This window comes from Bos grunniens, chromosome 6 (assembly GCF_055505025.1).
Source record: "Bos grunniens cultivar Pamir isolate PY7600 chromosome 6, Bosgru_T2T1.0, whole genome shotgun sequence".
NCBI classification, from domain to species: Eukaryota; Metazoa; Chordata; class Mammalia; order Artiodactyla; family Bovidae; genus Bos; species Bos grunniens.
This window is the reverse complement of record NC_141170.1, coordinates 94,844,602-94,868,039: the sequence shown is the minus strand read 5'-3', so window position 1 is coordinate 94,868,039 and position 23,438 is coordinate 94,844,602. Positions and strand designations below refer to the sequence as shown.

Here is a 23,438-nt window from a genome sequence, read left to right as displayed (position 1 = left end):
CACAGCTCTAGAGTTAGGGGTCTTGGTGTGAGCTCTGGTGTCTCCAGTCTATTAACTTTGTGAACTTGGTAAAGTCATTTAATTTCTTTGTGCCTTGAGTTCTTGCATATGAAAACTAGATTAATAGTCTCCACATCATAGGATTTTTATGAAGTTAATGACATGTAGTATAAAGTGTTTAGAATGGTGTCTAGGATACAGGAAGTACCATGCATTAGTGATTATTTTATTATTATTGTAACTGTTATTCTCACTACTACTCTTATTCTCTTTAAGCCTCAGTTTTTTCTACTAGAAAATTAGGGGGTGAAATTCATCTACTTAAGATCATACTTCAGATTTGTACACATTTGGTGAGTTTAGCATAAAGCTCTTCTAATGATTTTGTGAGGTATTTTATGATTATAAAAGTATGAAAATTAATAAAGGCTGCAAGTGCTTTCTGTTTTTAGGGCAAAAATAAACACAAAGCAAACACAAAGTTAAAAAAAAGAAAACCCTGTGATTGGCAATTGAACAACATCTTATTAAGTATTCATTTCTCAAGGATATGAAGATTTAGGTAGATAGTACTGTGCATCTTTTCAAAATTGTGACATTTGAATAGGAATAGTTAGGAAGTTGAATGCTTAAGAAGGTGAGTAAGGCATTTGTTAAGCATCAGGAATACTTAGGAAGTATTTGCTGTGCCAATAATGTTCCAAGCATTTTATAAATGTTAGTCTATTTAATCCTCAAGAAGCTAAATAACTCACCCAAGATCATACAGTGGTTGGAACTGTGTGTAAACTGAGCTCTTTGGCTTCTGAGTTTGTGCTTTTATTATATTTTTTGACTGTGCTTTGTGGCACGTGAGATCTTAGTTCCCCGACTAGGAATCAAACTTGTGTCCCCTGCATTGGAAACACAAGGTCTTAACCACTGGACTGCCAGGGAAGTCTGAGTTTGTGCTTTTAGCTCCTTTGCCTCACTCTCTGAAAGGCTTCAAGAAAGGTATGAGATTACATGGAATACTTAGAATATATATTGTATAATTAAATATGGCCAGATCATAGGGTTTGAGGATATGATGTATTAAGGGGAGATAACTGGTGAGTTAAACAAATAGTCTGATCATATCTTAAAAATCTAGGTAAGAATGTAATTGGAATTTGCTTAGAATGGTTACCATAGTAATGTTGAGGAAGCTATTATGTTGGAGGAGATCTTAGCCTCTTTTGGTCAGGGATCCTTTTGAGAATCTATTAAACACTGGATTTTCTCTCCAGAAATGTGTGCAACATTAAACATTGGCATAAAATTTCAAGTTTCATAAACCCTTTAATTTATTTGATGCTTTATACAGCTTGGTTTTCCTTCCTTATAATAATTGAATATTTTCATAGACATCTACAGTGTATATTTGTTTTGTGTTTTTGTGTTCTGTGGTCTCTTTCAGTAATCACATTTTTAATATTTCTCTTTCTTTAGATACCTGCTCTTTGCTTACTAATTTTTACAAAATTATAATTTTGGCATGTTCTTGACCAACTTTTATCAACTTTGTGTCCTTGCTATATGAAGAAATATAAATAAATAATTGCAATGAAATTCCTGTAATTTTCTTGCTTTGTTGCTTGAATACAAAAGTGTTAGTAGACCTTGTGGCCAGTAGATAGTTTCTGCTGATTCACAACATTCTGTGTTAATTCACAAATAATTTGTTATTTATATAGCTGTATCTGGGGTGGGAGCATTATTTGCTTAAAAAAAAAATCAATCCTATATGCAAAATGCAACTGAAATAACCTCTTGTGGAGAACCAGATCCAAGATTCTGTCTTTGCTTCTAGAACACATTTTAGTCTCTTGAGCATGGAAACCCTTAGGGTAATTAGGAGAGGAGAGGTAAGGGAGTTCAGAAGAGGTTGGGTGACTGATTATCATTTGTTTTGTTTATCATTTGGTGTGAGAGTAATAATTGGGTCCCCCTGGGCTATGTGGGGAGTAAGCATTGCCAGTACCTACGGGAAATTGCTCTAGTAAAATTCACATGCTATTTAGGATTTTAATGTTTTTAAAAAATACAGTCTCACCTGGCAGTTTCGTGAGCTGAACTCAAATTTCACTTTCATCCTGAGTTGAGGAAAATTAGTTCTTTTCTTTCTTTCTCCTTTTCCTTTAACTTCCCCCTAAACTTTTACTCCACTTAGCACTGTTAAAGTCTCCATTTCAAAAGGAGAAATCATTTCTTTGTGTAAATGTACAAAAATCATGATTTTAACCAGTTAGTTTTGAAGAAGAAAGTTAGAAAACCAACGTTAGAGATTTCTGTATTTTCTCAGACTTCAGGCTTATAAAGGAAAGTTGCTTTTAGTTAGTCAGTTTGCATTTATGTAATGGATAAAATCTTTATGACACTTTCTTTATTCAGTACTTGTGTGTACTCTATATATCATTTTAAAAGTATGTCTATTCTATAGAGTATTAGCAAATCAAAGACTATTTTGACTTTCCTTATGAATGACTAAATGCAGATTTTGGGGAATGAGGACCTTTTATATTCCTAAAAATAATTGACAATACATATATCCCTGCATATGGGACTTCCCTGATGGCTCAGTAGGTAAAGAATCTGCCTACAATGCAAGAGACACAGGAGACAGGGGTTCGATCACTGGGTTAGGAAGATCCCCTGGAGAAGGAAATGGCAACCCATTCCAGCATTACCGCCTGGAAGATCCTGTGCATGTACAGAGGAGCCTGGTGGGCTACAGTCCCTGGGGTCACAAAGCTGTGCAAGACTTAGTGACAGGGGTAAACCTTCACGCATGTGCTTTGATTAAGGAAGGAGATATTATACTGAAAGCGAAATTATCGCGTAACTGAGACATGGAAAAGACCCTGATGCTGGGAAAGATTGAAGGCAAGAGGAGAAGGGAACGACAGAGGATGAGATTGTTGGATGGCATCCCTGACTCTGATGGACATGAGTTTGGGTGGACTCCGGGAGTTGGTGATGGACACGGAAGCCTGGTGTACTGCAGCCCATGGGGTTGCAAAGAGTCGAATGTGACTGAGCAACTGAACTGAACTGAACTGAGATATATCTCTTTTAAACACTTAAATTATTTAAAATTCTGTTTAATGCAAGTGTATCAAAATTGTATTACACCTTTTCTCTTCATAATAGTTTATTGTCTGGTAATGTAGAATAAGATATTTATGAAGTGTGGAATGTACATCATTATAAATACCATGGATGTGTCCTGCTATCCTCTAGAGCTGTTGTGAAACTTAGAACTCTGCGCACGAGTGCTTAGTCATGCCCGGCACCATCCTTTTCTATTTAGTATTCTGAGAATGCCTCCATTCCCTTCCTATGGAGTAATGGGCACAGATGTTATGGTGTTCTCAGCCTAGCTCAACTTTTGATTACTCAACTTCTGAGTGTGTAATTGCACTGTGGTTGGTGAAGATGATGGGAACCAGAGCAATGAAAAGTGGAGTGTTATCATGTTTCATGGGATTTTAAAAATACACACACAACTCAGTTGTTAGAGTAACATACACTGGTGTACCATTTGATGTGTATGTATGTGTATGATTACTTTTCACTGGTTGTATCCTTTATTTTACGCTTGTATTAACCTGTGAGTTGTTATACTTTTAATCATGATTATTTCTTGAGTAGGGATATAAGGCAAGCCATGATGTTAAATGATGTGGTAATAAAATAAAAAATACTATGCTTCTAAATAAGTCTTCCAGTTGTGAATTCTGCACATGTGACTTTAAGAAAAGCACTAACGGTGCTACTTAAGTGATTCACCATCATGGTCAAATGAGTATCCTTAACTTGGATAGTGAAAAATTTATGAAACTGAAGCTTTTGAGATGTTTTAGGGAACCATGACCCAAAGTCATATATCATGAGAATTGTGTTGCCCTGTTTGTCATTGTATATGTGCTTAGAATAGTTAGATAACCTAGTTTTTAGCTATTCTTGACAGCTGCATTTCACTATAAATTTTTCATTTGTGTCTACAAGTAAGATTTGAATTCATTCTGACTGGTAGTGATAGCTTGTCAAACAGATACTAAAAAGAGAGGAATAGAAATCCTGAACTACTTCTGACACTTAGAGATGCTGGGGAAGTGTTAGCCTATTAAGTCTCAGATATCTCAAGTTTAACAATGAAAACAGTCTTTTTTACTGACACATACTTCAGTAAATATATATATATAATCTTAATAGCATTCTTATAAACTAGAAAATGTTCTTTTTAAAGGAAATGTTTGAACGGCTTCCTGCAATTCCAGAGGATAGTGCTTTATGAGCTTGAAAACACCAAAGGACTATTGTACCAGTATGATATTGTCTTTATTTTTATTGGGTCAATTTTCCATCACAGATAGCAACAGATTTGGTATATGATCCTCACGTGTGGTATTAAAACATTCAGTCCTGGGGACTTCCCTGGCAGTCCAGTGGTCAGGACTCTGCACTTTCACTGCCACTGCTGAAGGTGGGGGTTCAGGCCCTCATTGGGGAATCCTGTGAGCTGGGTGCCGTGGCCAAAAAAGTGAAGTTTCAAAGTGAAATGACTTCAAAAAATTGAGTACTTCAAACTTTTTGTAGTGATTGTTTCCCTTTTCCTTTCCAGTTTTCTTTGTTGCTCCCTTTTGACGGTATCTGTGTGTTTTGTCTTGGGAATTGTCCTCTCTCACCCCACCATCTGACATTCTTGGTCATTTTCTTGTAATGACAAGAAATCTTGTAATGACTTTTAAAGACACATTTTATAAAGTTTTCAGTTTGAGTTATTTTGGCCATTGATAAAGTGTTCTCTCCTGGAGAATCCCAGGGACGGGGCAGCCTGGTGGGCTGCCGTCTATGGGGTCACACAGAGTCCGACACGACTGAGGTGACTTAGCAGCAGCAGCAATCCTTCTTATAATTATGTACATACTTTTAGGTCTAAACAAAGCCATTTTTTTCTATTTCTTCTTCTTAAACTACAGATCTTCTTCGACTTATGATAGAATAAATCCATCATTTATTTAATAAATCCAATAAATCAATACTAAGTCAAAAATACGGTAAGTTGAATATTTCGTACATACATCTAATCTACCAAATGTCATAGCCTAGTCTGCTGCTGCTGCTGCTGCTGCTAAGTCACTTCAGTCGTGTCCGACTTTGTGCAACCCCATAGATGGCAGCCCACCAGGCTCCTCTGTCTTTGGGATTCTCCAGGCAAGAATATTGCAGTGGGTTGCCATTTCCTTCTCCAATGCATGCATGCATGCTAAGTTGCTTTAGTCGTGTCTGACTGTGTGACCCTATGGACAGCAGCCTACCAGGCTCCTCTGTCCACAGGATTCTCCAGGCAAGAATGCTAGATTGGATTGCCATTTCCTTCTCCTAGCCTAGTCTGCTACTGCTACCGCTAAATCACTTCAGTCGTGTCCGACTCTGTGTGACCCCATAGACGGCAGCCCACCAGGCTCCCCCGTCCCTGGGATTCTCCAGGAAAGAACACTGGAGTGGGTTGCCATGTCCTTCTCCAATGCATGAAAGTGAAAAGTGAAAGTGAAGTCGCTCAGTTGTGTCTGACCCTCAGCGACCCCATGGACTGCAGCCTTCCAGGCTCCTCAATCCATGGGATTTTCCAGGCAAGAGTACTGGAGTGGGGTGCCATTGCCTTCTCAGCTAGCCTAGTCTAGCCTACCTTAAACATGGTCAGAACACTTACTTTAGCCTACACTGGGCAAAATCATCTAACATAAAGCCTATTTTTATAATAAAACATTGAATATCTCACATAATTTATTGAATACTGTACTGAAAGAGAAAAACAGAGTGATTGTTAGAGTATCATTAATGCTTGGCTGATTGGGAGCCTGGGTCAAAGAGAGTATTATACTGCGTATCACTACCTGGGGAAAGATCAAAATTCAAAATTAGAAGTACAATTTCTACCAAATGCATATCTTTGGTGTCGTGGTAAAGTTGAAAAATTAAAAATCATATGTTGAACTGCTGTAACTTGGGTACTATCTGTGCTTCTAGTGCCACAGAAATTTTATCCAAATTCTGAGTGAATAAGGAAAAAAGAGGTCATTTTTGCATTCATTCAAAAACATATTGATTGAATATCTATCAAATGCCAGGGCACTGGACTTACACCTTCAGTGGGCCTTGATCATTATCTTTCTACTTAATTATTCTGATTTTTTTTTTTGAATAGTGATGATTGATTCATTAAAGGTTGAAATTAGTGTTACCTGTAATTTTGCAATTTGCTTTATAATCCCAGCAATCTATTTCTTTAGTTATTTGAGAATTTTCTTTATGCACCAAATATGTGCTGCTTAAGAGAGGAAAATCTTTCTTAAGAGTACTTCTTTGTTGAGGAAGGGAATGCAGTCTGTTGCAGCTTTATTATGAAATCTATTCTCCATCGGATAGATTAAGAAATGAATTTTGATTTAAAATAAAAACTGACAAGTACATTTTAAGGATAAATGAAATACATGAAAATTAAGTTTGAGAGGGTACAATTGTGGGTGGTATTCACTAGAGTATTCCAGGTTTTAAATAGATGTGTGAAGATCATGATGTGGGGAGTACATATTTGAGGTACAGAGCATTGGGACCTCCTGTATGCTTCTGTATTATTCATGTGAGTGGGTGGTTCTTAGAAAAGGCAGACCAGAGAACGTGGATGAGAGCTGGTCTGGTCCTCAGAGTGAAGCAACTGGTGTAAGCATTACTAGAACACTGGGCGGCCCAGGGGGCCCGGTGGTTCACGACTGAGCCCATGGGGAGTAAGGGGCGCAGAGCGAGAAAGCTGGGCAATTAAGGGCAAACCTGGGAATTTAGCTTCTGCCCTTGGCTCTCTGGAGGGTGACTCTGAGGTGTAAAGTATTTCAATCTTTGCTTCACTGTGGCACACAGATAGAAGGCTACATGCCAAATTCATTATTTTTTAAACAGTTATGCAAAAGTGGTAACATGGTAACATCCTTAAATTGCCACTTAGGATTTACATCATTTGGTATCATTAGGCCATAGATTTGCCATTTCATCAAGATCTTTCAAAGAAGAGAGAGTCTATTCATTACAAAAAGAAAGTATTCTGATGTCTGTAGACACTTATAACTACCGGGGATGGGGACCATGGGTGGGCACATGGGCATAGAAAATGTGTGCGCATCTACAGCTGAGTAATGAACTTGAAAGAATTGTGTGTGGACATAGATTGATTTTTTTTTTTTATATTAACTTACAAGTTTAGGATTGAAGATTAAGAGGCACACATTATGTTTTTCAGGTTTGCTATTTTAAATACACAGATTTCCAAAGTTTACATTTATTAACAAATTTCTAATCAAGTAATTCAACTCCAGTTCAAGTTAAATCCTTCCTTATATTTCATGTCTTAGGCCATGAAGTTGAGAATTTCTGAATGATAAAGTATGTCTGGGGTTAAATAAAGTTTTAGAATCCCTGGATACTTTTCATTCCTAAGGGATAATTATTGTGTTCATAGGGATATGCTCAGTTGGGAGATAAATTCATCTTGTCTTAAAGTGTCTTGTTTGTTTCTTGATTTTTATCTCCTCCTGTGACATATATCTCCAGAGAAAAAGAAAATGTTCAAGGCAAAAAATAAGTAAAAAGCCCTCTATGTAAGTGGATCCAAATGAATGGAATTTAATGCATTGCTGTAAATTTACTAGTCCAGAGATTACTATAAATACCCTTTGGTGAAAATATTGCTGTAGCCATTTCATCTAGTTCTGAAATTCAGTATAGCTGGGGTACCTACTGGTGTAAATGATATGGCTGTCTTTATTTAAAATCAAGATCAAACAAAATTAATCAAACAAAAAAAGATCACTATAGAGTAGACCCTTTTAAAACAATGCATCTTCAATTATATATTAAGACATTTAAAAATATATAATTTAATTTAAATATCTAAAGCATCTAATATTTAATTTAAATTCTGAGTTTAAATATTCAATATCATGTATCAGTACCACTAAATATGATTTTGTTTTTATCTTGTACATGTATAAATATAATTTATTATTGGCCTTACCCACAGGTTAATCACAGAACTTGTACACAGAACTTTTAAATTTTAACTAAAAAATCATATTTCATTTTAGTTTTAACATAATGCTGAGATATTTTGAAAGTTAAAATAAGACTGCTAAGTAATCTTTCATGTTGAATCATTATTGCATAATTTATTATGTAAGCCACTTGCAATTTTTCTAGTAATTAAATGAGCTAAACAAAATATCACAACTTCAAAGGAGTTTTGTGACAGAACAGCCCAGGACCTCATGTGGAGCGAGCTGTGGACCATGTCTTTGAGTCCTCCTATTCAAGAATGTGTAGTGGCTAGAAAATAAGAAAAGCTCTATGTGGAAAGGATAGGGAGTGGCTATATATTAATGGGTATTTTTAAAGGAAAATTATTTTGGAATTCAGACAGTTAAAAGAGCTTCTGATCATTAAGGTGCACATTTTCATTAATTACTGATCCCTTGTTGTTGGAAAATAATTATTTGCATTAATTCATATCTGATCTTTATTGAAGAATTGGCATTTAGTACATTTCAGATTTAGGTTCACAAAGTACTGTGTATAATAATATGTTTTGTAAGTCAGAGAAATAAATTGCTTGTTTTAATAAATATCTCCAGTACCAGAGTGCCCTTTTATTGACATTTTGGGGACGTTACATAAAATACCATTGTGTTGTACGTTATATGCATGTAAACATTCAAGAGAACCAAGTGAGGTGTTCAGTTTGCTAGTGAAATGATCAGTACCTGTGCACTGAATACATTTTAAAGCTCAGGATCTGTGTGGTAGTATTCAGAGAGGATAGGTGAAGAGGTATCTGCTAAGGATAAACAAGGAAAAAAAAACAACAATAAGTTAATAAATTGAAGTTTTATTTATAAACCTAAGTGAAGAATTTTTTGGCTTAAGTGGGGCTGCATGTCTCTCTTTACAAGATTAATAGTCAACTGTACTTGAGATGGGCAAGCATGTTTCAATTTGACAACCGTTGATACCTATAATGGGCTTCCCTGGTGGCTCATTGGTGAAGAATCTTCCTGCCAAACAGGAGAAGCGAGTTTGATCCCTGGATCTGAAAGATCCCCTGGAGAAAGAAATGGCAACCAGCTCCAGTAGTCTTGCCTGGGAAATCCCATATAGACGGAGGAGCCTGACGGACTGCAGTCCACTGGGTCTCAAAAGAGTCAGACGCAATTTAGCGACTAAACAACCACCATCACCATATCTATAATGAAAGCCATAGGCTTTCAAACAAACAAGTGATGAATATCCACAGGAGTAGCACAAGTAGGAACCTAGTAAATACCTTTCTACAGTTTTTCTTAAAGGCCAGCTGTGGTTAATTTTTAAGCTCTCTTTCCCACACAACATGTTCTTTGCATATAGACATTTTGTGCATGGATTATAAATATGTATCCCCGTACTGATAGAATATTTTTAAACCTAGAAGAATGTAGAGCAAACCTAATTGCTCAGTGTTAGAACCCAAAGAAAATTTAGTAAAAAATCACTAGTATTTCCCCATCACTTTGTTTGGGCTTCCCTTTTGGCTCAGCTGGTGAAGAATCTGGCTGCAATGCAGGAGACTTGGGTTCGATCCCTGGGTTGAGAAGATCCCTTGGAGAAGGGAAAGGCTACCTGCTCCAGTATTCTGGCCTGGAGAATTCCATGGACTATATAGTCCATGGGGTCTCAAAGAGTCAGACACGGCTGAGTGACTTTCACTTCAGTCACTCTGTTCAGAAATAGGATCAGACTCCATGTATTAAATTACTGATGATGGAGCTACTTTTGTATATTGCAGCTGGAATACTGTATCTTACAATTAGCGTATTCTGTTTTTTATTACTTACTTTCAAGACAGAGTCATCTAAAGAATTAGATATTTATTCAGTACTTTAGAGAAAAGAAATGTATGACTATAGATAAGGTTTCTAGGAACCCAAGCATAAATTTAAGGTACATAAAGACTTTTTTTTTTCCTTACTGCTTATATCATCTCTCATTTTCTTTAAATTTTGCTCTTAGGTTTTGTGGTTTAACACTTGGCCATCTATCTAAAGCAAAAGCTAATGATTATACTGCATAGCAAGCTCCTTAGAGTCTGGCCCTGCTTGTGTTTGTTTTCCTTCGCTCACTTCTCCCCGACCCTTGTCACTGCATAGCATGGAATACAGTGCATACGCGTGCTAGGTTGCTTCAGTTGTGTCTGATTCTTTGGGACCCTGTGGACTGTAGCCTGCCAGGCTCCTCTGTCCATGGGGTTTTCCAGGTAAGAATACTGGAGTGGGTTGCCATTTCCTCCTCCAGGGGATCTTCCCAACCCAGGGATCGAACCCGTGTCTCCTGCATTGGCAGGTAGGTTCTTTACCACTAGCGTCACCTGTGAAGCCCAATACCATGCATAGTAGGTGCTTAAAGACTTAATGGCCAATCGATTGCTTGATTGATATGGTTAGATTAGAATAATAGTTTGTGACATATACCAGTGTCCAGGAGGGAATAAATGGAGTACCCATCTGTGGAGGCCAGGCGAGAGTGTGTTTTAAGTTACGTGTGATGTGTGATCTCCTTAAGCTGTTCTCTTAGCATGTGCTGACGTAAGTGTCTCAGACAGGCCTTGTGCAGACAGTAGCCATGTGAAATATGGGACAGAGTTGCTCCTGGACACATTCTTATTACAGAGAGAGATGAAATAGAGGTCTGCACTTGCAGAGAGACATTGTATCTGCTGCTGCTGATTGACATCGTGGAGCATATGTTTAGGTGGGGGAATTAAACTGCCTGGCGTTTTGTTTGTCTTTACTTAGGATATAGATAGGTCTGGAGTGCACATTAATATTCCTGGGCTTCTGTTAAAAACCTGCCACTGTCCTGACCCTACCCGAGACAAGTTAAATCAGAAGCTCTAGAGGCTGAGCCTGGCATTATTTATTTTTAAAACCAATTCCAACATGCAGTCATTTTTGAGATCGTTTGAAGTTTTGCAGGAACTGAAGTGGAAAGAGGAGAAACAGTGAAGAATATACTTTCCATCACTCACCCTGTTCTCATTTACTTGTTCAGAAGGCTGCATCACTGTTCAATAATAATGGAATATAAACCATTTATGCAATTTAAATATTCTAGTAGTGAAACTGGAGGAGGAAATGGCAGCCCACTCCAGCATTCTTGCCTGGAGAATCCCAGGGACAGAGGAACCTGGTGGGCTGCTGTTCACGGGGTCGCAGAGTCGGACACGACTGAAGCAACTTAACAGCAGCAGCAACAGCAGCAGCAGTAGTGAAATTAAGAAGAGGAAGAGTTTGAAATAATTTTAATGAGACCTATTATGTAGCCCAATAGATCTTCTTATTAAAACATGTAATCAGAATAGGAATGTTGAAAGAGATACTTGACAGTCTTTTCCCCCTTGTATCAAGTGTTCTAAATTCAGGGTGTCTTGTAGCTTCATAGCACTGCTTGGTTTGAACTGACTGCTCTCCAAGCGTTTGGCCATCATGTGGCCAGTCAATTCTATACTGGTCAGAACAGACCTGGAGCTAAAGTGCTGGAAGATAGACCAGGAGACCTAAATGTGGTGTTGGTTTTGCCACTGACTAATCCTGTGACCTTGGACAGTTCACTGTTCCTCTCTGTTGGGCTTCATGTCCTTCATGTTTACTGTGGGGGCTCAGCAGTTGGTCTAAATTGGGAGTTTTCTAATTTTACTCCAGAGAGCCCCACAATTTTATGAGCACACTTTAACAGCCATCATAGGGAAGAAGGGAAACAAACTGTCTGCTTTAGGCTCTTGTTTCTTTTGGATATCCTTACATTTCTGGGCGTCATTTTGTTTGAGGAAACAAACAAAAACTTTAAAGCCAAACCAAGATTTGAAAAATCACTTGGTTCAGTGTTTTCTTATGCCTGTGGTTCTCTCTTGTCAGCATTTGTAAGACTAGTCCAGGAAGAGGTCAGGCAGCAGGTATCCTCCTTTTCCTTCCAGTGACGGGAGGTGTCACCATGACAGTGACTCATGAATATTTCTTGTCAAATTGTAGGAATTCCTTCAGCAGTGGTCACAGTGGCTCAGAGTTGAGAAACAGAAAGTCAGGTACCTGGGTCTACCACAGAGTGATATGGACCACCTGTGGCTACTGAGGCAACTGCGTAGTTGTATAAAACTGACCTCTAGCCCAACTCTCAGGGGACCGTGACTCTGAGGTGTGGTCCACATAGTCAGCCAGAACCCAGGGCTAGGAATACTCTGGCTACAGGCTTTTTGGACTTGTGATGAGTTTCTCTACTGGTGAATGCCTAATCGACAAGACCTTCAATAATTGTTATATAGATGCCATTATTGATGCATGTGACTTTGGTTCCTAGACTTTTCACCTTCCTCCCTATCAGATAGCAAGGCTTCCCTGGTGGCACTAGTGGTAAAGAATCTGCCTGCCAATGCAGGAGATGCAGGTGTGATACCTGGGCTGGGAAGTGACAACCCACTCCCGTGTTCTTGCCTTTGACAGAGGATCCTGGCAGGCTACAGTCCATGGGGTTGCAAAGAGTTGAGCACAACCGAGAGCACACACGGACACACATACTCCATCAGATAGATGAGCACTCTGGTGGGACCAGCTAATAGGAAAGAGGCAATATCATGTCCTATCCGTTGGAAATGAGTCTTTGACAGATTTCCACAGTCGGTGACATGGGAACACAGTCCTAGTCCAGCATGTCGTAATTTGTGGCAGGAATCAGTCAAGGACTTACATGTCCCATGTTTTAGCTATGTTGCTTTTATTTGACAACAATAACAAAAAAGACACCTAATGGGAATTATGAAATAGGGGAAGCTGAGAAGGTTTCTGGTTATTTTTAGGATGCTTCTAAGAAGTCTTTGGTGACACCATATTCTTAACAGACAATTTTGAGAAAATTGTTTTGGAGTCAGCCCAAACATCAACAGTTATTTCAGAATTTTTATTAGCATGCACAAACTTAATTCTTCCAACCTTGGCCTGCTCATCTATCAGTGAAAGCAGCTTGTGGTCATATTCAAAGGAAAGGAGGGAAGGGGTAATCCCATTTTGTTGTATCAAGTGTTGTTGTTCAGTCTCTAAGTCATGTCTGATTCCTTGCAACCCCATGGACTGCAAAGGCTTCCCTGTCCTTCACCATCTCCCAGATCTTGCTCAAACTCATGTCCATTGAGTCATGGTTGAATGATGCCATCCAACCATCTTATTCTCTGTCATCCCCTTCTCCTCCAGCCCTTGGTCTTTCCCAGCATCACAGTATTTTCCAATGAATAGGCTCTCCACATCAGATGGCCAAAGTATTGGAGCTTCAACTTCAGCATCAGTCCTTCCAATGAATATTCAAGGTTGATTTCCTTTAGGATTCACTGGTTTGGTCTCCTTGCTGTCCATGGGACTCTCAAGAATTTTCTTCAGCACGACCCTTCAAAAGCATCAATTCTTTGGCATTCAGCCTTCTTTATGGTCCATCTCTCACATCTATACATGACTACTGGAAACACCGTAGCTTTGACTATAAAGACCTTTGTCAGCGAAGTAATGTCTCTGCTTTTTAATATGCTGTCTAGGTTTGTCATAGCTTTCCTTCCAAGGAGCAAGTGTCTTTTAATTTCATGGCTGCAGTCACTGTCTGCAGTGATTTTGGATCCCAAAGAAAATACAGTGAGTTAATGGAAGAAATGTTTTCTAAACACAGTGGACTGTTTAGTCCACAAAGTTTTTGTTCAGTATTTGGCACAGGTCTGTTTGTAGGATGCTGGGTAAGAAGAGAAAGCAAATAAATGTGACCTTTGTATGGCTGATATTTTCTTTATGAAGCCAAAAGGTGCACAAATACACAAATATTAGCCCACTCTTAGTTTTGTCCTAGAGAACTTCTCTCTGGCTGACCGCATCTTGGTTCCCTGCAGGCATTGCCATCTGTTTAGCTAGTTAAGGAGCCCATCCTATCAGTGTCTGTATCATTTGGTTGGAAATAGAGACCTTTGATTGGCCTTTTCCCTCTTTTTTCTCACTGCTGTGTATTTGGAACCATTTCCAGTATCTCAATGCAGGTGGCTTTACCTTCGCCAGTTACCTTAGGAATAGCAGTTACTGGCAGGTAAGAGATGCAGTGAAAGGTGGGAGCATCTGTTATTGCAGTGATCTTGGCCTTGAGAGAACCTAGCGACTTGGAGAAAGTCTAATTCATGAAGGTCACACCCTACCTGGGGTGCTCTCCTTTTGCCTCTCACCTTCTTAAATGCTTCGGCTCTTTTTAACCTTTGACCCCTTTAATAAGGCCACTAGTGCATGGTGGTGCCAATGGTGAAGAATCTGCCTGCAGTGCAGGAGACGCAAGAGACATGGGTTGGATCCCTGGGTCGGGAAGACCCCTGGAGTAGGAAATGGCAAATCACTCCAGTATTCTTGCCTGGAGAATGCCATCAACAGAGGACCTGGGGGCCTACAGTCCACAGGGCTGCAAAGAGTCAGACACGACCGAGCAGCTGAACACATAGCACAGTGTGTGTGACAGAGACCCAGTGCCTAACAATAAATCAGCCTCCTTCCCTCCTATGTTCCTGTGTTTCTTGCCTGACAGTTTTGCAGAGTCACTTAAACCTTGACAGTCATCCAGTTCATACCTTAGAAACTCTCTAAGGGGGAAAAAAGTCAACTCATGGTCTTACCCCAAGTGTCCTTTTGAAGTTTCCTCATTTCTACCCCTATGATACCTCTGGGGAATTTTGAGTAGCTACCAGGTAAGGTGTTTTCTAATTTCAAACCTAATATAAAGACCCAGGTAAAGAAATGTGGCCACTGAAATGTTTGCACATTTTGTTAGGCAAGAAAAGAAGGCAGGGCAAAGAAAATGAACAAAATACTCCCCAAGTGCCAGAAGTCTAATGACTTCATTGTTTTCTTTTTTCTCCTCTTCATTTAATTCTTGAACTTTGTTTTTCTTTATTTTATACTATACTTTGATGTTATGGTATGTGATTAACAGGTCTTTTATTTGTGGTAAATTAGAGCAAGCAATTAGAATAGTAAATATGCAGTATTCAGTACACACAATAAAAATTAAAGAAATTCAAAACCTGTATAAAACAAAACACTGGAGAAAAAAATCATACAACTTAAGAGATATAGTGGGAAAGCCCTCTGCTCTTTGGATTATAGTTTGTACTCTGTACCCAACAGGACTTACCACACTTACCAAAATAATACAGACATTTTAGTAATGGGTGTATTTAAGAAGGTTATAAATATTGGTTTTTACAGCACTATAACTAGAAGATCCCCTGGAGGAGGGCATGGCAAACCACTCCACTATTCTTGCCTGGGGAATCCGCATGGACAGAGTAGCCTGGAGGGCTACAGTCCATGGGGTTGCAAAGAGTTGGACACAACTGAGCGACTAAGCACAGCACACATAACTATATAGACATTGTTCACAGCACAGCCAAATAGTATACTAGACTTGTGATTCCTTTTCTGTGTGCATTTTGTCTTTTATTTCACCTTTTGCTTTTGTATTATATACCTGTTCTACTATAAGCTATTCCAAATAATTTTTGAAAATAAAAGTAGTCTGTATAAGAAATATCTCTCAGGATTCATTGGAATTTCTATTCTAGAAAGTGGTTTACTCATCACTTTTTAATTATGAAGCACTGTCTTAAGTACGTTCTGGTAAGCAGTGTGGTGAAGCTGTTAACACAAGTATTCTGGCATCAGACTGCCAGAGTTTATGCTCAGTGGGTCTACATATAAATCACTAGGTGATTATCTTGGGCAAGGTGTTTAAGATTTTTGTCTCAAGTTTCTCCCCCAGAGTAATGTTATTGGGACCAAATAAGTTTATATATAAACACTTGTACTTATGGCTTACTCATCTTACAGCTTTATTGTTGTGTCTGACTTTATTAACCAAACAATGCCTGGCATAAAATAAAACACTCTATAAATGTTAGCTACTACTGTTACTATTTACTTTAGTTATTATAAAAGTCCTCAGATAGATATAATCCCCAGTTTACAGGTGAGGTCGTTGTTGCTGTTCAGTTGCTAGGTTGTGTCCAACTTTTTGTGACCCCATGGACTGCAGCACACCAGGCGTCCCTGTCCTTCACTAACTCCCGGAGTTTGCTCAAATTCATGTCCACTGAGTCGGTATGCCTTAACTGAAGACAAAGGAGGTTATTTAGCTTTCCAGGGTCGCGTAGCTGGTGAGGGCTCTGTGCCAAGGTTTGCACCCGCATTCATCTGACCATGAAAGCCCTACACATGCCGCTGCCACTTCATCTTGGTAGCACAGTTCAATAGATATGCTTGGATTGTTAGGAAAACCAAGCTTGCATCCATTAGTACATGTTCATTTCCTGATTTTCCTTCTCTCTTAAGTAGTTGTAATTTCTCCTGGATAACAAATCTGTGCTGTTAGATTGCACACAATGTCTTGGCATAGGTCTACTATAAATCTTGCTTCTTTGAGAAACACTCTTAAGAGGTAAGTGGCCTACATTTAATCCATACGTTAAGAGAGGAGCTTCATATGGAGTTCTTATGCATATGGCATAATGCACATGGCAGGTGAAAGTTAATATGAAACAGTGTTGGTGCTTTTTCCAGATATTTCTGATAGGTCTGAGTTATCCTGTAAAGGAATCCTTGTGTAAAATAAAGAAATAATGAGTTTCCCCCACTGAAGGACTTATTTGCCATTTATTAACCTTTATAATACGATCTCTGATCCATACCTTTGGATGTCCTGGCACATTGTAGGAATTTAGTGACTATCCTCTGGCTAAATGAGTGAATGAATGTATTCAGAGATGTGAAGAATGACAGTAGCTGCAAGAGACTGTCTCACTGTTAAAAAGGCAGGTGCATGGTTGGAAGAGAGTATGTTTGGCTCTAAATCTGAGAATAAGTGGGATCTGACATTACATCATGTGGCTTCTCTGGTGGCTCAGACGGTAAAGAATCTGGAAGACACAGGTTTGATGCCTGGAGAAGGGAATGGCAACCCACTCCAGTATTCTTGCCTGGAGAATTCTATGGACAGAGAAGCCTGGAGGACTATGCCTCTAACACTTTCTGGGGGCTTCTCTGGAGGCTCAGATGGTAAAGAATCTGCCTACAATGCAGAAGACCTGGGTTCAACCTCTGTTCCTAAATGCCAGTGTCTCTTTTCCATGTGGTACTGTCCTCCTGCTGTTCAAGAGTTTCCTTTCATACATGCACATACAAGTCCTGGTTTTCTGTTTGGTATTCGGTGTGTTTCTGCATTTTCAGTCTTAGATTCTTGCTCTCTCCTTAAACAGTGAGTCAGTCCGTTTATTCAGGGATGTGACTCCCACTGGTTGGAAATCTGGTCTGGCAGGCTGTTTCTCATTCCTCTATCCCAGTGGAGGAGCCTGCTTTTTAGTGGAGAAACATCTTTACCTGAGTCAAAATTGAATGGATGCTTGGATAGTAAGTCTTTTCTTTTGCTTTTCTTCTGCTGTTTTGCCTAACAAACAAGTAACTCTTGTTTTTGTTATTCACTCAATCAGTAGCTTTTAGATGAATGAGCTAGGTACTGGATGAATAAGAACTACACATTTCCTTTCAGCAGTCACATTACATCTTGAATTGAGGAAGGCAGTCTTTAGTTCTTGATAGCCCTGGATCATATTTTGATATGAACTTTAAAAATGCTCCAATAGGTGGTGAGTGATAGGGATAGATATTTGGTAGCTATTATTACATCTTCTGTTGTTGAGTTTCAATTAATATGATCCTTTTATTTCTTCTCTTTCAGCTGTCCCATTTCCTCCAAGTCACCGGCTTACGGCAAAAGAAGTGTTTGATAATGATGGGAAACCTCGTGTGGATATCTTAAAGGCACATCTCATGAAGGAGGGCAGGCTCGAAGAGACTGTCGCATTGAGAATAATAACAGAGGGGGCTTCAATTCTTCGACAGGAAAAAAACTTGCTGGATATTGATGCTCCAGTCACAGGTAAGGCCTGAGGATGAAGGCTGTCCACTTGGAACCCACACTTGCAGTTTATAACTTCAAATCAAAAGTCTTAGATACCACTGAGTCTTCAAAGACCATCATCTTGCTCGTTTACCGCCAAATCTGTACATTAGGAACTAAAGATTTTATACATATGTAAAATGTTTTTATTTTCATGTATTAAATAGCCATATGATGTGATGCTCTATAGACTAGTGTACAGCTTAGAGGTGATGGAGGTGTTCTGAAGTAAAATCTTAACTAAGTGATATTTTGTTAGTAGAACACTAACTGTCATGAAGAATCCAAGGTATTCATTGGGAAAGATCAGACAAAGCATAGGGATATTTCCACAGTGGTTACGTGCTAAGTTAGAGCAGTAGTTCGTCTTAGACTAGCATCACTGTCGTCATCACCTGGAAACTTATTAAACATACCATCTCAGCCCCCACCCCAGAACCATACTGCTCTAGATTTTTAGGGTGAAACCTAACAACCTGTTTCATCAAGTCATGTAGGTGCCCCTGATGCACATTAAAGTTTGAGAACCACTGAACTTGAGGAAGAGGACCAGATTTCTCTCCTTCCTATAGCATTCTGTGCCTAGAAAATATGCCTGTTTTTTGAATGGTTTTTGTTCTTTCACTCCTTAAGAGCAGATTCATACTTTGCATAAGTGGAACTTCTCTTAGACCATAATAACTAAATCTTGTCAAAAAGTTTAGTATGGTATAGAGGGTCAGTTAGTGGAGACTTTTCAGCTATACTTGGTGAAGTTTGCTAAATTTTCAGGTATTTGTTTTTAGAGAAGCTCAAAAGCATGTATTTTCTCCTTAACTATTATTCTGGCAAAGGGAAAAATTTAAACATAGGAGTTTATCCTTTTATAAATAAAAAGGATTTTTGAAATATATATACAACTGATTGCTTCTTTCTTCAAAACCTTCATATATTTTTAATATTACTGGCCTTGAAATATATTTTTGAAGGTGACTGCTTGGAGCAAGATAAGCGCTCTTGAATATCAGACTACCTTCTTTGATCGTAATACCTCTGAATGTTCCTATTCCAAAGAAATTGACATATACATTTTGTTTTGGGTTAGCCATAATATTTCTCTTATTTGTAATTCAAAATAATAATGAATGTGTTTGGGGCCAGGTAGCAGTCAGTGTTGGATCAGTGGTGAATAAACCAAGCTATATACTTACCTTGTGTGCATGACAATGATCCCCATTTTCCATGTGTTAAAATGCAGTCATGCCTTATTATCTTTGACTTACAGACACTGTGGACATATAAGAACAAAACAAATATGAATATGCTTTACTTTCTTAGATAATAAAATATGAGAAAATTTTAACATCTAAATAGTAGCATGGAATCCATCAGCAAAGAAACTACCTTAAAAAACTGTATATTCCACCAATAAATAGATGGCAAAATAGTAGCTTTAAATGATCTCTGTATCATTTGGATTATTTGGTTTTTGTAAGAATGAATGGCTTAATATTTTATTACGATATAATATGATAAATAGTATATGTTATAATATCATGATTTTTTTCTCCATTTCACGTGATAATGTGTGACCTCCAATGAAGGTCATGTTAGACCTTCATGTTAGACCTCAATGAAGAATTCATGTTAGACTCACTTATGAGCCAGTAGGTGTTAATGAAGGTGGTAATTATAACTAAAAGAAAACATGTGAAATAAGCATTTAAGGGGATGTATTTTCTTGGATGCACTCAGCTCATCTATTTGATGAGGCTCTGTCTTAAGAGAACACATAGCATTCTGTAAAAGTTAAATTTGTGATGTTTTATCCCTGAACCTTTCTGGGGTCTGTTGACTAACTGCCCTCATGCTCAGTAGAGGTTGGGCGTCATTCTTTCTAGAGAGATAGCAGCTGTCACTTTGGCAAATTTCAGAACATAGATATGAAGAGACTTTAGAAATCAGGACTCGATGATGTATAACTTTCCCTGGGGGAGAAAAAATACAAAGTCTTTTAAATAGTGACAGAAGTAGCTATGGAGACATCACAAAATATGTATCACTAGTGAAATATAACCCAAGCAGGAAAAACCCTTTCACTAGAGAAGTGTTTTATTTCTTGGTGAAGGCATGATTCTAAGGTAGAAGATTCCATTGCAGTGGTATCTTTCCCCCTTTTCTATAAAGATATGGAATAAAAGTAGTAGGGGTGATTTATTTTAATATTTCCATTAAAAGGAGGGGGGGAACTTCTTTTGCATATAGTTTACCAGAAAGCTAAATTCATAGCTTTGCATTCCCACCCATGAGCTTGCAAGCTGAAACACAGGACTGCAAAGTAAAATCAGGGTATACTGATTGGAGAAAATTACTGTGCCTTTGTATTTCAAGATACTTCTTAGAATTTATTTGTAACATTTTATGATACATGATTTTATTCTGAGATTTTATTTCATCTGGACAGCTGAACATGCAGCTAAATTTTTATTTTTAGAATGTTTATTATTTGAATAACTGAATCAATAAAGTTATACTTTACTGACACTGGGTTATGCAGTAAAAGGCATAGTTTATCCTTCCAAATCTTCAGGGTAGTGAATTCTTTATATAGTTCAGAGTTCCACACTTAAGTAAAATGGAGACCTTAAGAAACAATTCAGAGGAGAAAGTAGAAGAGGAAGAAGTAGAAGAGGAGAGGGAGAAAAAAGAAAATATTAGAGTTTATAAATAAGAATCTGTGAAAAAAGATTAAAGGGAAAGAATCAAGGACTTAGCAGAGAAGCAAGGACTTCTAATGTAGGGAGGAAAGGCCTGAAGCCTGACCATGTGGTGGTTTTCAAGTGGTATTAGAAATAGTCTCTCACACATGTCAGATTCCTAAAATGTAAGGTGAGTGGTGTGGGTAGGAACTGACCAGTAACTTTCTTTTTTGGAATTCAACTTGAACTGGAGCAGGTACGTAACATCACAAAACTAAACAAATGGCAAATATTTTATAATTATGCACAAAATCCACTCCCCAGCTTTCCCTCTTCTTTTCTCTTACTTTTTATTAATAAAAAACATTTCACTCTTAGATGTTTAAAGAAGAGTTGTGCTAACATCCATGCATGGTTTGCTCCCACTTAAAGAAAAATCCAGATATTAGTGTCCTGTTAATTTGAAATCTGGACTCTATTTCATTCCTTTAGCATTTTTTTCATGTTTAAATTTACAAAGCTGTCCAACTTCCCATATTCCCTCCACTTCAATTGTTTTTTAAGTGGTAAAAAGTTTATGTTCATTTAGGATTTTTTTCCTTTAAAATTCTGTACTTTTGATTTTGGAGAAAGACCGGGAAACTGCTTAGTCCCAACCTGGCTCCTCCCATGTGTCCCCTGGGGAAGGAGATAAAGTTCTGTGTACCTTACCCTCCTGAAGCATAGATTTAGATAAGCCAGGAACCATTGCCATGGGAGTAGAGATGAGGATTAGTTATGGGTCCCCAATCAAAACAAGGGAGGTATGAGTCACATTTTGCTCTTTCCTCTAAACTCACTTGCTTGATTGGAATGATGGCTGTTTCAGAGATTTAATTTGAAGTATGTGTTTCTATATTGGAGGCAATTTTGTGAAGGAAAGTATTTTCCTTCTTTTTGAATCTTTCTTTTTTTTTAAATTGAGTTGAAGTTTTCTGTGTTCCCTTGCAGACATACAAATGGATCATTAAAAAATGTGGCTAAATATCTGTGTGGCAATTTGTTATGAGCTGAGTGTGTCCCCACAATAGTCATATGTTGAAGCCCTAATCCTCTTTGTGATGTTTTTGAAGGTGGCATCTTTGGGAAGTAATTGTGCTTAGATGAGTTCTGGGGGTGGACCTGTATGATGGTGTTAGTGCCCTGATGAGACGTGCATGAGATGAGAGCCTTCTCTCTTTCCTCTATGTGGGGGTGCAGTAGAAAGGTGGCCATCTGCAAACCAGCAATAGAGCCCTTACCAAGCACTGAATATGCTAGCACCTTGATCTTGGACTGTCTAGCCTCCAGAACTGTGAGAAATCAGTGTTTGTTGTTTCAGCCACCCAGTCAAACATATTTTGTAATAGTAGCCAAACTAAGATACAACCCATTTGGGAATTCAATTTACCAAACATTTACCTGGTACAGGTTGTATGTGTTATATACAGGTGAGTAAGGCCTGGTTTCTGCTCTCCCAGTGGTCAGAATATAAGAAAACTGAAGCAGTTTTGGCAGGCTAGGAGAATTGGATCTGATTTTGACTACGGGGCCTTTCAAAAATGATAGTTCACATTGATCTTAAAATGTTTGTTCTGAGCAGACACAACAAACAGCATATTAAAGACACTGATATTTTTCGTAAAGTGGGAAGGCATGATCGTGGAGGTTTGCTGTCGGTAGACAAGGTCTCAGAAGGGTGTGAGGGGAAAGGGTAGGGAGTGAAGCTGAAATTGGATGGTCAGGGTCAGATATTAATCTCTTGTGAGCAGCACTCAAACATCTGGTTACTGTTCTTCAGGCACTGGGGAGTGGAGAGGGTCTTGGAGAAGGGGGGTTACACAATCAAGTCTGTGGCTAGAATCCTGAATGAGATGAGTAGAGCGAGTGGGGAGGAGCTCTTGGGAGAGTTGTTGATCAAGAACCTTTCATCCTTGATCTGGGTGTCCCAGCAATGATTTTGGCAGGCTAGGAGAATTGGATCTGATTTTGACTACGGGGCCTTTCAAAAATGATAGTTCACATTGATCTTAAAATGTTTGATTAATTTTTACCTAATCAGTATCCATTAAAGACTTCTTGAATATGGTACGATGATTTACGCAGGAATCCAATTTATTACATCTCGCCTTCAAGTTCTCATATTTTCCTGTTTTTCTCTTTGACTTAGCAGAGAACATTTCCCTCATTTATAAAGCAGACGCAGACCAGGAGCTTGGGTCTTTGAAAGAAAATGATTTAGAACTCATTTTCTGCTCTCTGGGCCGAGGGGACCGGCCAGCATAAGCTGGGCAAACTGCTAATCTCTCTGGTCTGTCTGTTTCCTGCAGGGGGGGATTTGTCCCTAGGGCAGCAAAGGATTCCCTCGGTGGCTGTGCCTGCCATTTAGCATGTCAGGCAGTTGACAGGAGAACCCTCTGGCTTTGTTCCTGGATGTGAGAATGAACCAGTGGCCAAGTTTAAGGTCATGGCATTCCTTCCCTTACAGCAGCTGACGTCAATTAGGAGAATTCCCCGTGCCTTTCCTCTGGGGAGAGTGAAGTAGGGGGTAGGAATCCAGTGTCTTTTGAGAACTAAAAGATCAGTGTTTATTCTCTTTATACTATCATTTGTCACTATCAA

At 38.6% G+C, this 23,438-nt stretch overlaps 1 protein-coding gene across 2 annotated transcripts in view; it reads left to right on the top strand.

The window, feature by feature from the left end:
* The window catches only part of PPP3CA (protein phosphatase 3 catalytic subunit alpha), a 334,161-nt gene that overhangs the window by 157,660 nt on the left and 153,063 nt on the right, over nucleotides 1–23,438 (top strand). For both annotated transcript variants that reach the window (XM_086406759.1, XM_086406758.1), the window contains exon 2: nucleotides 17,899–18,099. In XM_086406759.1, the coding sequence (XP_086262885.1) occupies nucleotides 17,899–18,099 (201 nt within the window). The remainder of the gene's footprint in view (nucleotides 1–17,898; nucleotides 18,100–23,438) is intronic.